General features: G+C 40.6%; 1 protein-coding gene across 1 annotated transcript; it reads right to left on the reverse strand.

Moving 5' to 3' along the window:
* Positions 1 to 278: 278 nt before the first annotated feature.
* Positions 279 to 1,223, reverse strand: LOC129677975 (olfactory receptor 11H7-like). Its single transcript, XM_055608659.1, has one exon. The coding sequence runs from the start codon at positions 1,221 to 1,223 to the stop codon at positions 279 to 281; it is 945 nt and encodes a 314-aa protein (XP_055464634.1).
* Positions 1,224 to 17,345: the final 16,122 nt, after the last annotated feature.

Genomic DNA, 17,345 nt, shown 5'->3' on the forward strand with positions numbered 1-17,345 from the left:
CTGATGAGCTATCTCTTTAGCCTTGACATTCTTTGTTGTTCTGTCGAGACAGGGTTTCATTATCTATCACCGGCTGAGCTTGGCTCACAGAGGTCTACTTTTGCCTTCCAAGCACTGAGATTAAAGCTATGTACCACTACGCCTTGCCTAGATTAAAAAAAGTTTCATTTTTATTTTTATTTATGCACACGCATGTTTGTCTGTGTGAGTGTATGTCAGATGTGTGAGGGTGCCCTTGGCAGCATTGGGTTCCCCAGAGTTGGGCAGAAAAACCCTATTTACGAGTTTTGCATAATCCTCTTCCCGAAGAAGACATGCCGGAGGGCATATTTCATGTCCTTGTTACGCAGGCTGTAGATGAAAGGATTTAAAGCTGGTGTCACCACAGAGTATATCACTGTGATAATTTTATGCATAGCGACTGAGTTGCCAGATGTGGGACTTACATACATCACCATTATGGCTCCATAGAACAGAGACACTACCAGCAGGTGGGATCCACAGGTGGAGAAGGCCTTTTGTCGTCCATCTGAAGAAGGAACCTGAAGAACAGCCCTGAGCACCAGGGCATAAGATCCAAGGATGTACAAACCGGTGAGGACAATAATAAGAGTACTTATAGAATAGAATACGTGCTTTACGATGGGTGTTTGTGTACACGTCAGTGCCATTAGTGGGTCCACATCACACAGAAAATGATCAATGATGTTGGGGCCACAGAACGACAACTGAGAAATAAAAAAAATGGGAATCAAATATACAAAGAAACCAATGATCCAACAGAGGGACAGCAGAATACTGCAGAATTGCCTAGTCATGATGGAAGGGTAGTGCAGTGGGAAGCAGATGGCTAGGTACCGATCATAAGCCATGGCACAGAGAAGGAAACATTCAGTTGTGCCCAGGGAGAAGAAGAAGTAGAACTGAGTGAAGCATCCAGAGAAGGGCATAGTCTTAGTTTTGGAAAGGAAGTTGATCAGCATGTTGGGGACCGTGCAGGTCACGTACCAGATTTCTAGGAAGGAGAAGTTGGCCAGGAACATATACATAGGGGTATGGAGTTGTTGGTTCCACCTTACCGCACAAATGATGGCCATATTTCCAGTCAAAGTTATCACATAGACCAGCAGAATCAACGAGAAAAGAGTGATTTGAATATTCCAGGGACCAGGAAATCCCAATAAGACAAAATATGTCACTGTGGGTACCTGTGACTTATTCATGATCGCCAGACTGTGGGGAGAAGATAGATAATAATTATTTATGTTGTTGCTGAAATATAAGCTCTTCTTGGGGCAAAGAGATTGACTCATGCAGGCAAGTGCATTGGTTATTTTACAATAAGCCTTGAGAAAATACTATCCTATTTCTGAGTATGTCCTTTGGTTCCAAAGTTTGTCTGTTTTTAAAAAAAACGAATTCTAAGTTTTGTGAGTTTTCTGTGGCAGGAGAGAAAGATCAATTAAGTTTAATCTTTGTTATCTTAGTGATATACGACTTTCTTAGCAAAAGGTCCTGGGTTTTATCTCCAGCGCCAGAAAAACAGGTACAACCCCCACCTCCCGCAAAACAAAATAACATAGTGAAATAAGTGTGAAAATGGTTTTTATTTATGCTGGCTTGGTTTTCAGCGAAAGCTGTTCAGGGGCAACAAAAGTGCCATCACCCCCAAATGTGAGGCCATGTATGGCATTATTTTCAGTTGAGTTTGTACAAATTTGAATGGTTTACAATTTGACATTAATTTAGATTATTTTTGGAGCTGCTTTTGTTATTTTTGTTGTGACTATGTGAAATAGTAGCAGGAGAAGAAAGTCAATAATTGCATGCAGTTTGCTTTTTTCTATTTTAAGATACTTGTATTATAATAGTTCATTTATGAATTTATAAGTAATTCTTTGTTTTTAGCAATAAAAAGCCACCATTATTTACTCTGTTCAATATCATATAGCAATTTATTATGTTTTTATACATTTAAAAGTGGTATACTAAAAATGGACATAATGTATGAGAATGTATAGGAGTATATATATGAGATTTTTCACCTAAAGCACTTTTTAATTTTCCTTAAAGTTCATTATTCAGAGCCTACTTTAGTTCATTTAAAATATGTCCAATATTAAAAAAATAGGACACAAAAATTTAGTTGTTTCTAAATGTAATTTACTCATATTCCAAAATTTATCCCTTTCCTAAAGAATATAGTAATTAAAGTCATGTTTGTCTTTTTTATAAGAATATGCTAATTGTACAAAATAAGATATTTTATTATGACCCTGTCTTATGCAGGTAATATACTCTATGACTTTCACTCCCCCTTCTCAGCTCGTCCTCTCTCTGAATCCTCTCAGTTTTCTTTTTCTTTGGTCATAGTTCAACAAGGAAAAATAATTTTAAGACTTAAGCTTGGATGTAGGTGGCAAAGTATTTTCCTAGCATGTGTGAGACCCTGGATTTCATTAACCTGTACTGTAAAAAAGAAAGTACAACAAAAAAACTGAAAAAAGAAAGAAAAGGAATCGAAGTGCAGAGAAAGAGTTCAATAGTAGCCTTAGCATATAGACAGAATCTTTTTTTAATATAAAAATAAAAATTTAATTAAAACATCCCTTTAGGGTATTTTTGTCATACAACAGTGTTTTAATTTTCTCATTCATTTCTGAAAGGTTGCCTTTCTGTGTATACTTTTCTTTGTTAGAATTTGTGGTCTTTCAAAACTTGGAGTACATTTTTTTTTATATTGCATATATTTAAAAGTTGACAGAATCTTTTTTAATTTTTTTTATTACACTTTGTTCACTTTGTATCCCCCCACAAACCTCTTCCTCCCCCCCTCCTAATCCCACTTTCCCTCCCCCTTCTTCATGAATGCCCCTCCCCAAGTCCACTGATAGGGGAGGTCCTCCTCTCCTTCCTTCTGATCCTAGTCTATCAGATCTCATCAGTAGTGGCTGCATTAGACAGAATCTTTTAAAACTATTTTTTTTAAAGATAAAGTTTTATTATGTGTAGTACTGACTGGACTGGAAGTTGCTTTGTAACCTCCATGGCAACATCTTGAATCCTCAGTCTTCCTGTCTTAGTGGTGGATATAGTTGTGAGCACTATGTCTGGCTGAACAAAAGAATTCTAACTTTTTGATGAATAAGAGCATCATACATTCTAAATAGAAAGGGTGTATACAGAGCTGGATATAGTAAGATAGCCCCAGACAATTGCTCAAACGATTATCAGGTAAGGTAAATATCCTTGTGACTGTGTGACCCCAATTGAGCAACATAGCTTCCCTAGTTTTGGACAAGAAGCTATGAAGAATAAGAGAGAGAGGTGAGAATGAAGAAATTTTAAGTTTTTAAAACTAAGATAATTATTAAGAATTAAACCTCAGCAATAAAAAACAAGGAAATCATGAAATTTTCAGGTAAATGGTGGGATCTGGAAAAGATCATCCTGAGTGAGCTATCCCAGAAGCAGAATGGTATATACTCACTCATATAGGCATATAATATAGGATAAACCTACTAAAATCTGCACACCTAAAGAAACTAATCAAGAGGGAGGACTCTGGTTAAAATGCTCAATTCCTATCCAGAAAGGCAAAGAGGATAGACATCAGAAGAAGGAGAAAAGAGGGAACAAGTCAGGAGCCTGACACAGAGGACCTCTGAAAGGCTCTGTCCTGCAGACTATCAATGCAGATGCTGAGACTTATGGGCAATCTTTGGGCAGAGTGCAGGGAATCTTAGGAAAGAAGTGGGAAGCAGTAAGATCTGGAGAGGACAGGAACTCCACAAAGAGAGGAACAGAACCAAAAAATCTGAACACAGGGCTCTTTCCTGAGACTGTTACTCCAACCAAGGACTATGCATGGAGATAACCTAAGACCTCTGCACAGATGTATCCCATGGCAGTTCAGTATCCAAGTGGGTTCCATAGTAATGGGAACAGGGACTGTCTCTGACATGAACTGATTGGCCTGCTCTTTAATTACCTCCCCCTGAGGGGGAAGCAGCATTACTAGGCCACAGAAGAAGACAATGCAGCCACTCCTGATAGACCTAATAGACTAGGATCAGAAGTAAGGAAAAGAAGCCCTCCCCTATCAGTGGACTTAGGGAGGGGCATGCATGCAGAGGATGGAGGAAGGGAGGGATTGGGATGGGAGGAAGAAGGGAACCACAGGGGGGATACAAAGTGTAATTAATAAAGAATTAAAAAAAAGAATTAAACCAGACAATACTGATACTCACTTTGGTAAGACATCAAGAATGTTTCTCCTATAGAAACATGACCCATTCCACACCTTTCCACATCAGAGATTTCCCCTCAACAGAATGCCAAGAAGTCCTTTCACCAGGAATGAAGCAGCAGCAACATGACTCGGAACTCAGGGTTACTGAATTTGATCCCCAACCAAAACATGCAAGTCTCAGCCACATGTATGCCAGCTACAGGTTATTTTTGTTGACATTAAAAACTACAGACCAACCTGTGCAGATAAATATTAGTCATAGGAGAGGATGGCAGATGAAACCACAGATAACTGCCAATGTCAATGCAAAGAGCTCTTTCTTACATGCTTATCATTAAGTTCTACATGGATTCTTAGTCTTCATCAACACCGATTTCATCTTACCACCACAACCACCTTATCTACCTTCTCTTCTTCCTCTTCTTGCTTCTCCCCTCAAGGAGAAGGTCTCCATCTCCAAGGCCTCCCCACATAGTTCACATTGGCCTCAAGCTCAAGAACTCCTTGTTCCCCTTCCAATGCTATGATTATAAGCATGGATCCCCATGCTCAGACCCTTTCTTATGAGCAGTGCTATGAACTGAGAAAGAAAAACAGTGACATCAAATACTAATTCCTATTGGTTCTAATTTCATGGGGTAGAGTTATTCCTTCACTATTCTGCACACACATCATTAAAAGGCTTATCTTCCCTGCTGCCTTAGTGACATTCTTGAGCGGGGAAGACCTGTGAATGACTTTGTTACCTTTTAGCACACTGGCTTTGGAGTCGGCAAATTCCATGATGATATAAACATTCTGAATAATTCTCTTTCTCTTTTAGCTTTGAGCAGAAAGAAAACCTGTTATTCGTCGCTAGGCTTTTGAACATATTGAAGGGACAGATGCATTAGTGAGGAGGCCTACCTGTCATGTACAACCGCAGCAGTGCCTGCCAGATACTAGGTCATCCTGGAGTCTGTTTAAAGCCACACCTTTTTCTCTCCTTCCCTGGGTCAAGCAAAGAGCCTGTGCATAGGCACTTCATACATTGCTAATTTTGCTTCTTTTGCACTACAAGATTGTAGTGTTTTGTTTCTCACTGTGTAAAGATTATGTGTTGGTCCCAATTTATGCCGTGTGTTGTTCACTGTTAAGATTTCTCAGCTCTGTTCAAATGAACCTGTTATTTCCATGTTGTCCTTGGAGATCTCTTTGCTTATTGTCATGGAGTTTCATTAATGTTTTTGATAAATTGATCCACAGGGATTATTAAAGATAATGTGCCATAGATCCCATGGCCTTTTTGTATTTCACTATATGGTATGCAGTTTGTGTCATGAGAAACATAGAATGCTCAATTAAATCACCTTTCTTTTAAATATTTTTTTATATTTTAATTTTGATTTTTGTTTTAGTTTTTAAGATTATAATTCTATCATCTTTCCTTTCCCTATCCTTCCTTTGAATCTTTTCATATACCTCTCCTTGCTCTTTTTTAAATTTGTGGCCTCATTTTTCATTAGTTGTTGTTACACACATTCCTAAATACAGAAATACAACCTGATCAGTTGTTTAGTTTTAGGGATGTTGTTTAACTTTAGGGATGACTCATTGGCATACTCTTCCCTGGGAAAGACTGTTTCTCCTACTCTCAGCATCCCTTAGTTGCTTGTATTTTAACGCTACCAGAAGGTTCCCTGCAAGCTTCCAAAGGAAGGAAACAACCAGCAGTCCCTCCCAGGTCTGACTGACTGTAAATCAAAATAACCGCCAACATGGTACAATAACCCCAAGGGTGCAGTGGTAGCACACAGACCTTGTTGGTAACCAACAGCTCACTAATTGTACTTAAAACCTACTCAACTAGAGGAAAATCATGCTTGGTATTGGAAACCTAGACAACTACCCAAGGCTAGTGAAGTCATGGGTCTTAGAGAAGAACCTGCAACTACCGCTTTATTAAACCAGTATAACCCCTAACTGCATTCTAAGCATTTGTCCTTACCTGTAGATAAATGTAGTTCTCATCTTTCATCAAGAAAACTTCTCATTGCAGTAGATGGAGGACATTACCATTTAAAAAATAAGACTGTTTAATTTTTTGGTTACATCTATTTATTTATTTATTTATTTATTTATTTATTTATTTATTTATGTATTTTTATGTGTGTTTGTGTGTGCGTGCATGTGCCATGGTATGTATGTTGAAACTTGATGACTCTGGTGGGAGTTGGTTCTCTCCTACCATGCAGCTCCCAGGGATCAAACTCACGCTGCCAGGCTCACCAGCAGGTGCCTTTATTCACTGTTCCACTCACTGGCCCTTAACATCGTTCTGAAGGGCCTATTTCACTCAGAAAGACAAGGTTAACTATGGTAGGTTAGAAGTACAACTTGTGGCAGTGGCAGTGGCAGCTAGGTTGTGTAGTTCTGTGGCAACTGGGCATTGCATGCGCCTCCCACCCGGCACTGCCCCATACTCAAGAAGAAGATCAGCAAAGATGGACTGCCAAAGATGCAGCTCAAGAATATTACCTGCCAGGCCATTGGCCAAGCCGAATTCGCCCTTGCCAAGGTGGATGCGAACCCAAACCTGTCTCAAGAAAGGATAAATCACCAGACAAAAACAAACACACACACACACACACAAACACACACACACACACACACACACACACACACACACACACACACACACACACACACACACACACACACACACACAACTGCAAACAAAAGGCAAACAGGCTGAAGTGGCCAACCAGCAAACTACAGATCCACCTGCAGAAAATGGAGAAGAAAAACCAGAGTCCACCCTGACAAGCAGAAAAGAAGCCAGATCCAACTAACCATTCATCACATCTGTCAGTGACCCCTTCCTCCCTTCTGGCGCAATCCAGAGGAATAGTTTTTATTTATTTATTTATCTATTTATTTATTTATTTATTTATTTATTTATTTATTTATTTATTAAAAAGTTTTGTTTTTTCAATTTATTCATTGTTTTTTTATTTTTTATTTTTTGTATTTTATTTTTTTCTTATCAGTTACATTTTATTAACTCTGTACCCCAGCCGTGTCCCGATCCCTCATTCCCTCCCAGTCCCTCCCTCCCTCCCTCATCTCCACCATGCCCCTTGCCAAGTCCACTGATAGGGGGGACCTCCTCCCCATTCATCTGATCCTGTTTTATCAGGTATCTTCAGGACTGGCTGCAAAGCTCTCCTCTGTGGCCTAACAGGACTGCTCCTCCCTTGGGGGGTGGGGAGGCCAAAGAGCCAGTCATTGAGTTCCTGTTAGAAATAGTCCTTGTTCCCCTCACTATGGGAAACCAATTGGTTACTGAGCTACCACAGGCTACATCTGAGCAGAGGTTCTAGGTTACATTCATACATGGTCCTTGGTTGCATGTCAGTCTCAGAAAAGACCCTGTGCCCAGATATCTTTGGTCCTTGTGGGGCTCCTATCCTTTCCTCATCAGACTAACTCCCCTTTTTTCTTATGATTCCCTGTACTCTGCCAAAGGTTTGGTCATGAGTCTTTGCTTTGAAAACACTGCTAGTTAGAGTCTTTCCAATTTGCTCAGTAGACTCCTGTCAATGTTCAATGCGCATCCCATCTGTCTTTGTAAACGAGGATTGATAATCTTATCCCATGTCCGCTCTCTTGATTATCTTTTTTAGGTGTATAGATTTCATTATGTTTATTATATCTTATAGGTCTACATAAGTGAGTATATACCATGTTTGTCTTTCTCCTTCTGGGATATTTCACTCAGGATGATCTTTTCTAGATCCCACCATTTGCCTGCAAATTTCATGATTTCCTTCTTTTTAATTGCTGAGTAGTCCATTGTGTAAAAATACCACAGTTTCTGTACCCATTCCTCCATTGATGGACATCTGGGTTGTTTCCAGGTTCTGGCTATTACAAACAAAGCTGCTATAAACATGGTTGAGCAAATATCCCTCTTGTGTACTTGAGCAAACTTTGGGTATATACCTAGCAGTGGTATAGCTGGGTCTTGAGGAAGCACTATTCCTAATTGTCTTAGAAAGCGCCAGATAGATTTCCAGAGTGGTTGTACTAGTTTACATTCCCACCAGCAGTGAAGGAGGGTTCCCTTTTCTCCACAACCTCTCCAGCATGTGTTGTCCCTTGAGTTTTTCATTTTGGCCATTCTGATGGGTGTAAGGTGATATCTCAGGGTCGTTTTGATTTGCATTTCCCTGATGGCTAATGAGGATGAGCATTTCTTTAAGTGTTTCTCTGCCATTCGATATTCCTCTGTCGAGAATTCTCTGTTTAGCTCTGTTCCCCATTTTTTAATTGGATTACTTGGTTTGCTGCTTTTCAGCTTCTTTAGTTCTTTGTATATACTGGATATTAGTCCTCTGTCAGATAAAGGGTTAGTGAAGATTCTTTCCCAATCTGTAGGCAGGCGTTTTGTTTTGATGACAGTGTCCTTTGCTTTACAGAAGCTGTTCAGTTTCATGAGGTCCCATTTATTGATTGTTGCTCTTAGAGCCTGTGCAGTTGGTGTTCTGTTCAGGAAGTTGTCTCCTGTGCCAATGAGTTCTAGGCTGTTCCCCACTTTTTCTTCTAACAGATTTAGAGTATCTGGTTTTATGTTGAGGTCTTTGATCCACTTGGACTTTAGTTTTGTGCAGGGTGATAAATATAGATCTATTTTCATTTATCTGCATGTGGACATCCAGTTGGACCAGCACCATTTGTTGAAGATGCTGTCTTTTTTCCATTGAATGGTTTTGGCTTCTTTGTCAAATATCGAGTATTCATAGGTATGTGGGTTTATTTCTGGATCTTCTATGCGGTTCCATTGATCCTCCTTTCTGTTTTTATGCCAATACCATGCAGTGTTTATTACTATTGCTTTGTAGTACAACTTGAGATCGGGGATGGAGATACCTCCAGATGATCTGTTGTTGTACAGGATTGTTTTGGAGATTCTGGGTTTTTTGTTTCTCCATATGAAGCTGAGAATCTTTTTTTTCAAGGTCTGTAAAGAATTGATTTGGTATTTTGATGGGAGTTGCATTGAATCTGTAGATTGCTTTTGGCAGGATGGCCATTTTCACAATGTTAATCCTACCTATCCATGAGCACGGGAGATCTTTCCATCTTCTGAGATCTTCTTCAATTTCTTTCTTCAGAGACTTGAAGTTTTTCTCAAACAGGTCTTTCACTTGCTTGGTTAGAGTCACCCCAAGGTACTTTATGTGGTTAGTGGCTATTGTGAAGGGTGTTGTTTCCCTAATTTCTTTCTTGGCCCTTTTGTCTTTGGTATACAGGAGGGCTTCTGATTTTTTTGAGTTGATTTTGTATCCTGCCACTTTGCTGAAGGTGTTTATCAACTGGAGGAGTTCTCTGGTTGAATTTTTGGGGTCGCTCATATATACTATCATATCATCTGCGAATAGTGACACTTTGACCTCTTTCTTTCTGATTTGTATCTCCTTGATCTCCTTTAGTTGTCTTATTGCTCTGGCTAGGACTTCAAGTACAATGTTGAAGAGGTAGGGAGAGAGTGGGCAGCCTTGTCTTGTCCCTGATTTCAGTGGGATTGATTTAAGTTTCTCTCCATTGAGTTTGATGTTGGCTATAGGCTTGCTGTATATTGCCTTTACTATGTTTAGATATGTGCCTTGTATTCCTGATCTCTCCAAGACTTTAAACATGAATGGGTGTTGGACTTTGTCAAATGCTTTTTCAGCATCTAAGGAGATGATCATGTGGTTTTTCTCCTTCAGTTTGTTTATGTGGTGGATTACATTGATGAATTTCCGTATGTTGAACCACCCTAGCATGCCTGGGATGAAGCCTACTTGGTCGTGGTGGATGATATCTTTGATGTGTTCTTGGATTCGGTTTGCAAGTATTTTATTGAGTATTTTTGCGTCAATGTTCATAAGAGAGATGGGTCTGAAGTTCTCTTTTTTTGTTGGGTCTTTGTGTGGTTTAGGTATCAGGGTGACTGTTGCTTCATAGAATGAGTTTGGTAATGTACCTTCTGTTTCTATTTTGTGGAATAGTTTGAGCAGAATTGGTGTGAGCACTTCTTTGAAGGTCTGGTAGAATTCCGCGCTGAAACCATCTGGCCCAGGGCTTTTTTTGGAGGGGAGACTGAATGACTGCTTCAATTTCCTTGGGGGATATAGGGCTGTTCAGTCTTTCTACCTGATCTTGACTTAATGTTGGAAGATGGAATCTGTCAAGAAAATTGTCCATTTCATTTAGATTTTCAAATTTTGTGGCATATAGGCTTTTGTAGTATGACCTAATGATTGTTTGAATTTCCTCTGTGTCTGTAGTTATGTCACCCTTTTCATCTCTGATTTTGTTGATTTGGATAGATTCTCTCTGCTTTTTAGTTAGTTTGGCTAAGGGTTTGTCTATCTTGTTGATTTTCTCAAAGAACCAGCTTTTTGTTTCATTGATTCTTTGAATAGTTTTATTTGTTTCTAATTGATTGATTTCAGCCCTGAGTTTGATTATTTCCAGCCTTCTGCTCCTCTTGGGTGTATCTGCTTCTTTTTTTTCTAGGTTTTTCAGTTGGGCCATTAAGTTGTTTGTATGTGATGTTACGAATTTCTTCTTGCAGGCACTTAGTGCTATAAATTTTCCCCTGAGCACTGCTTTCAGTGTGTCCCATAAATTTGGGTATGTTGTGCCTTCATTTTCATTGAATTCTAGGAAGTCTTTAATTTCTTTCTTTATTTCTTCCTTAACCCAGCTGTCGTTGAGTAACAGGTTGTTCAGTTTCCATGTGCGTGTAGGCAGTTTGTTATTTCTGTTGTTGAGGTCCAGCTTAAGTCCATGGTGGTCAGATAGAATACAAAGGATTATTTCAATCTTTTTGTATCTGTTGAGGCTTGCTTTATGACCAACTATATGGTCTATTTTGGAGAAGGTTCCATGCAGTGCTGAAAAGAAGGTATACTCTTTTGAGTTTGGATGAAAAGATCTGTAGACGTCTATTAGGTCCATTTGATTTAGGGTCTCTGTAAGTGTTTTTATTTCCCTATTTGTTTTCTGTCTAGTTGATCTGTCCCTTGGTGAGAGTGGAGTGTTGAAGTCTCCCACAATTAGGGTTTTAGGATCAATGTGTGATTTAAGCTTTAATATTGTTTCATTTATGAATGTAGGTGCTCTTGTATTTGGGTCGTAGATATTCAAAATTGTGATGTCCTCTTGGTGGATTTTTCCTTTGATGAGAATATAGTGGCCGTCCTTATCTTTTTTGATTAACTTGGGTGAAAGTCTATTTTATTAGATATTAGGATGGCTACTCCCGCTTGTTTTCTGGAACCATTTGCTTGAAAGACATTTTTCCAGCCCTTTACTCTGAGGTAGTGTTTATCTTTGTTGCATAGGTGTGTTTCTTGGATGCAACAGAATGATGGATCCTGTTTCCGCAACCATTCTGTTAGTCTGTGTCTTTTAATTGGGGAGTTGAGTCCGTTGATGTTGATAGAAACTAGTGACCAACCATTTTTACTTACTTTAGATGTGGTGTTGGTGGTGTCACTGAGTTTCATTACTTGTCTTCTTTTTTTGTTGTTGTTGTGTAGTTATCTATTTTCTCTGTTTCCTTCGATGTAGTTGTTTTCTTTGGTTTGGAGTTTCCCTTCTAGTAACTTCTGTAGACCTGGGTTACTATGTAGATATTGTTTAAATTTGGTTTTGTCTTGGAATATCTTGAATTCTCCGTCTATGTTGATTGAAAGTTTTGCTGGGTATAGTAGTCTGGGTTGGAATCTGTGGTCCCTTAAGGACTGTATGATTTCTGTCCAGGCCCTTCTGGCTTTCATAGTTTCTGTTGAGAAATCTGGTGTGATTCTGATAGGTCTACCTTCATATGTTACTTGGCCTTTTTCCCTTGCTGCTTTTAGAATTTTTTCTTTGTTTTGTAGGTTCAGTGTTTTGACTATGATGTGACGTGAAGAATTTCTTTTCTGGTCTAGTCTACTTGGTGTTCTGTAGGCCTCTTGTATGTTTATGGCCATCTCCTTCTTTAAGTTGGGAAAGTTTTCTTCTATAATTTTCTTGAAAATATTTTCCGGACCTTTGAGCCTGATGTCTTCTTTTTCTTCTACTCCTATTATTCTTAGGTTTTGTCTTTTCATGGTGTCCTTGATTTCTTGGATGTTTTGTGTTTGGAACTTTTCTGATTTTATTTTTTCTTTGAGAGACGGTCAATTTCCGCAAGTGTATCTTCGGCTCCTGAGATTCTTTCTTCCATCTCTTGTATTCTGTTGGTGATGCTTACCTTTGTAGTGCCTGATCTTTTCTCTATGTTCTCCAGCTCCTGGTTTTTCTCTATTTGTGTTTTCTTTATTGATTCTAATTCTGTTTTCATGTCTTGCACCATTTCCTTCATCTGTTTGAATGTGGACTCCTGCTTTTCAATGATAGCTTCTATTTTTTTGTCCGTTTCCTCTCTATGTATCACTAATTGTGCCTCTACTTCTTTGGGTATAATTGCCTGTATTTCTATGAGAGCTTTGTTTATTTCTTCTTTATTTGCCTTCATTTGTGTGGACATTTCTTTGAGAGCTTTGTGCATTTCTTCTCTGTTTGCCTCAATTTTCGTGGTCATTTCTCTGAGAGCACGATTTGTTTCTTCTCGGTTAGTCTCAATTTCTTTGGTTATTTCATTTCATCTCTATGGGCCTCTAGTAGCTGGAGAAACATAGTTTTGAGGTCGCTTTCTTGTATATCTAGTGAATTGAAGTGTCCATTGTTTTGTGGGGTTGCTGGTGAGGTCATTGTGTCCTGATTTTTGTTGGGAGTGTTCTTACGTCTGCCTCTAGCCATCTGGTTATTTATAATCCTCACTGGTTGTTCCTCGAGATTGTAGTTTGGGCTATGATCCTCTCTTTCTGTTTTCTGGACTGTTTTTTCAGGAAGATGAGAACGGTTCACTGCTTTGGGAGTGTGCACTTTGTTTTCAGTTTTGCCTAAGTAAAGAATGTGACGCTGGCGCGATTCGCGTGCGCTTTTAGCGGGCGCAGTGTGCATGCGCGGATTGTCTGACTATTGCAGTGGCCTGCAAGCCACTATTACGCAGTTCTGACTAAGATCCAGGGATTATTTGCCTGGATTACTCTGGTGGACCCACACGGCAGATGCTTCACTGTTGGGGTCGCTATCCCAAGAATCCCTCTGATGCCCACACTAGGAGTGTGGGTGCCAGGGATCTCGTCTGGTTGCTTCTGTGTAGAGGCCCTGGGTCTGGGGCAATCTCTCCCTAGAAGGCTCACTCACTCTCTTGCAGAACCAGTTGGAATGCACTGGAGGTTCCCCTTGTGCACTACTCTCTGTTTTGGTCCTGCTGCGGAAGTGCACAGGTAGGCTATCAGTCAGCTCTGTGACACTGTGGCTGCAGGACTTGGTGTTCACCTTTCCTGTGTGCTGCCTCTTTGTCCTTTCCCTCTGCCAGGGGGGGTTATGTTGACTGGTCCCTGGGTGGCGCAGAAAAAAGTTAGGGTGAGTGTACTCAATCCCAGATCCCGGGCCCAGATCTCTCTGCCAGAAGCAGCCTAGAGGTAGAATCTATGTTTGCTGATCCCAAGAGAGTACCGGGTAGGGTTGAGTGTCTTCAGATCCAGAGCTTGGGTTTCTCAGCTAGGGGCCACTGGAGAGAGGGTGCTGTGTCCTTGGCAGGCTGCCTCTCTGTCCTTCCCCTCTGACCTTCTCCTCTGCTAGGGCAAGCTTATGGAGGTGCTCTCAGGGGAGTGCCAGCAGGGGTTGGGGCTTCTCAGTGGGATCCTGAGCCCTGAGCCGGGGGCGTTTCTCTGCCGGGGAGGGGGGGGGGCGCCGGTGATAGAAATTGCTGCTATATCTTATTGCGCTGGACCCAGGAGAATCTCAGGACGCGTAGGATGACCACAGTCCCAGATCCCGAGCTGTAGTTTGTTTGCCTAGAGCAGCCGGCAGCACTGGAGTTCCTGCACTGTGAAGCCGCTGTGCGCCTCTTTATCCTTCTGCTCTGCTGAGGCAGGATGATGGCGGCGTTTGGGGGAGTGCCCGAAAAGATTGGGTTTTCTCAGCCCCGATCTCGGGTTGGGGTACAGACAATGTGGTCTGTGGCAGATTCTGCTGGATGCCTCCTGCCTCCTCCGAAGAGGGAGTAGGGATTTTGAGCTGGGTGCGCAGCTGCAATCCGTGCGCGGCGGGAGCTCAATTGTAATGGTGGCAGGTACCCGTGGTTGGAGAGACCTTCCAGGGAAAGACTGCGTGACCTGTGAGCAGTCTGGCAACTTTCCTTCCCCGTGGGGTTTTTTTTGAGCCTGGGACTCCCAAGCCTTAGGCCCCCCTTGTGCCCACCAATCAGCCTAGGAAATTGATCGTGATTAGCAGGCTTGCGGTACCAGCCCGGAGACCCAAAGCCCAAGTTGCCGGGTTTTCTTCCGGGTTCTGGCTGGGCAGCCGAGAGTGGACCCGACCGATTCCCACGCCGTGGGAGCCTCCCCTCACCTGGGAAACACGATCGATCGCTGTTGTTTTAGGGCCCAGAGTTCAGTCTCCTGGTCGCTGCCCGGAGTGTGTTGTCCAGCTTCTCAGACACGGTGTTCTTCCGGTGCCGCCATCTTGGCCCCTCAGAGGAATATTTTTTAATAAACTATTTTCTAAATGTGAGTTCTTTTAGTAGCTCCAGAAACTTTTTAAAAAGGTGGTGGAAGATCCCACCTCACTCCTTTTTTTTTTTTTTTTAAAGTGTAAATGATTTTTTTTAAAGATGCAAAACATTTGCTGGTTGTTTACTTTTTGGTCCAACCAGAAAGTAACAGGATACTGAATCAGGAGAGGCTGTGACTGTCTCCGGAGTCACCCTAACATTGCGTCATCCGGCAGAGGAGGCGAGTGTTGTATCCTACAATACAGAGCATCTACAGAGCCTAGAAGCGGCAACTGGGACTCCCAGTTGTGCATTTGTGCCTGGGATATTTTCAGTTATGTCTGATATGTCTGGTCTGTCTGGTCTCATGCTTCTAGTAGATCTGTTTCCTAAAAAGCCACTCTGGGGTCCTTGCCCCGTCAGAACTGTAACGACTTGGGTTATGGCATTCCGTTTTCCTATCAATTGTGAAAACGTGTTGTAAAAGATGGAAAATTTGAGTACGTACTGCATGTGGCACAAAATTGTGAGTCAGTGGAATTGAGGTCTATGAATTTTTGATTGTTATGTGAGAACTTAAGGAAAACTTGCCAAGTTTGAGATTAGAACATCACTGGAAGTAGTTCAAAGAGAAACATTACTTGGCTCTTCATTTGGGTACATGGACACAGTGTTGGACTTTTCATAACTTGGGCACATGTATTAAGAACGGAAATGTCTTTATTCTTCAACCAATAAAATCTTGTTTGCAAAAGAGAAAAAAAGAAATGCAGTTTGTGATTTTTAATATAAAAGTTGTAGTTAAAAGAATATTATCCCCAAATGACCACGCACCCTGAACACTGCTTTCAGGCATGCTTTGATGAAAGTGCCAGGCATCTCTCACTCATTGCTGGAGGCCAGGCAGATTGTGCTGCCAGTTTTTCCACCATAACCAAGTTGTGCTCTGTGATTTCAGGTAAACTGCTTCAGCTGATGATCTTCCTGTTCTAGTGTAAGTTGGGGTGCAAAAATGAAACTTGTTCTTGGCCCAATTTTCTTCGAATACATTTGAGACCTTGTACTGTAAGTTTCTGAGGGGCATAGGCTCTGTCTGACTTGGAAACTGAGGCACTAAAGTCAAGTATTACAGCTTATTTGATTTCCTATTTCTTGTTATATTGGAGTTGTCAAATTGGAATGGGGAGGAAGCACTACGAATAAAGATCCTAGCTGCTGGGGCTGAAAGATGGCTCAGCCGTTAGAAACATTTCATATGTTCTTGTGGAGGACTTGGGTTTGGTGCCCAGCATCTACATGGCAGCTCCAGTTTCATGGGATCCAGTGCTCTATACCAGATCCACAGGTAGTGTATATATCCATGCAGGCAAAGCACCCATACACATAAGATAGAGTAAAATAATAAAATAAGAAAAACCATTCCCGTTGGAAATGAATGTGTTGACATAATGAGAAGACTCTTCATGAAGGGCAAGCCTTCTCTAGCAATCGGCAGGAACAGTCTCCTGAGTCATGGCGGGAAGACAAGGCTTTGTTTTATCTTTAGGAAAAGGAGGTATAAAGAATAGAGCCGTGATCATCTTGTGACTTTGGTATGAAAGGCAGCCCCAAACTGTGGCATCTCTCTCTATATCTATATATCTATATCTATCTATCTACCTCCTCCTCTCTATATACATGTATATATCCAAACACAGAAAGCCAAGCACAAATATATACATATATAGGCATGTGTGTATACACATGTGGTGTTTTTACTCATCTAAGAAAATTTATTTCCTGACTATTAAAGATTGAAAAGCTGATGTAAGTATACAATTGATTTATTTCACCAGTTGATGTTCAATTCTATATCATAAAGGAAGAATATAAATATGCTTATGTATATGTTAACATTATGTAACTAGTCAGTAGGGCCACACAAACTTAAGAGGCTTTATTGAGCATTTGTCACCAATGAGCTGAACATGAACTGTTAAGGAACCGTGAAAAGATGAATCTCTCCCTCTGTTTCAATGTGGATTAGCATGTATGTAAATGAAGCAATTCGTTATTGCTACTATACATAAGTTACAAGTGAACCATTTGGAATGTATCAGTATAACCAGTTCAAAAAACAGTATGAAAATTCTTCAAAAAACTAAAACTAGAACTATTCTATGATCCAACTACACCATTACTAGATATATAGCCAAAGGAATCAAAGCCAGTCTACAAAAGAGACACCAGTGGCACTGTCTATGATAGCCAAGGTATGGAATCAGCCCAAGTACCTGCCAATGTGAATGGATGAATGGAAAAAAAACATACACAGAATGAATTTTTCCATGAAACTTTATCACTGGCAGCAAATGGACAAAACTTCAGAATATCATGTTAAGATAAGCCAAATGCAGAAAACCAAGTTCATTCATACATGTGGAAAGTAAAGTAAAGTAAAGTAAAGTAAAGTAAAGTAAAGTAAAGTAA

Source organism: Psammomys obesus, unplaced genomic scaffold (genome assembly GCF_907164565.1).
Source record: "Psammomys obesus unplaced genomic scaffold, mPsaObe1.curated_primary_1811, whole genome shotgun sequence".
Taxonomy (NCBI): domain Eukaryota; kingdom Metazoa; phylum Chordata; class Mammalia; order Rodentia; family Muridae; genus Psammomys; species Psammomys obesus.

Excerpts from the sequence above, each read along its gene's own strand:
- LOC129677975 (XM_055608659.1), bottom strand. The coding sequence starts at position 1,223 with ATGAATAAGTCACAGGTACCCACAGTGACATATTTTGTCTTATTGGGA.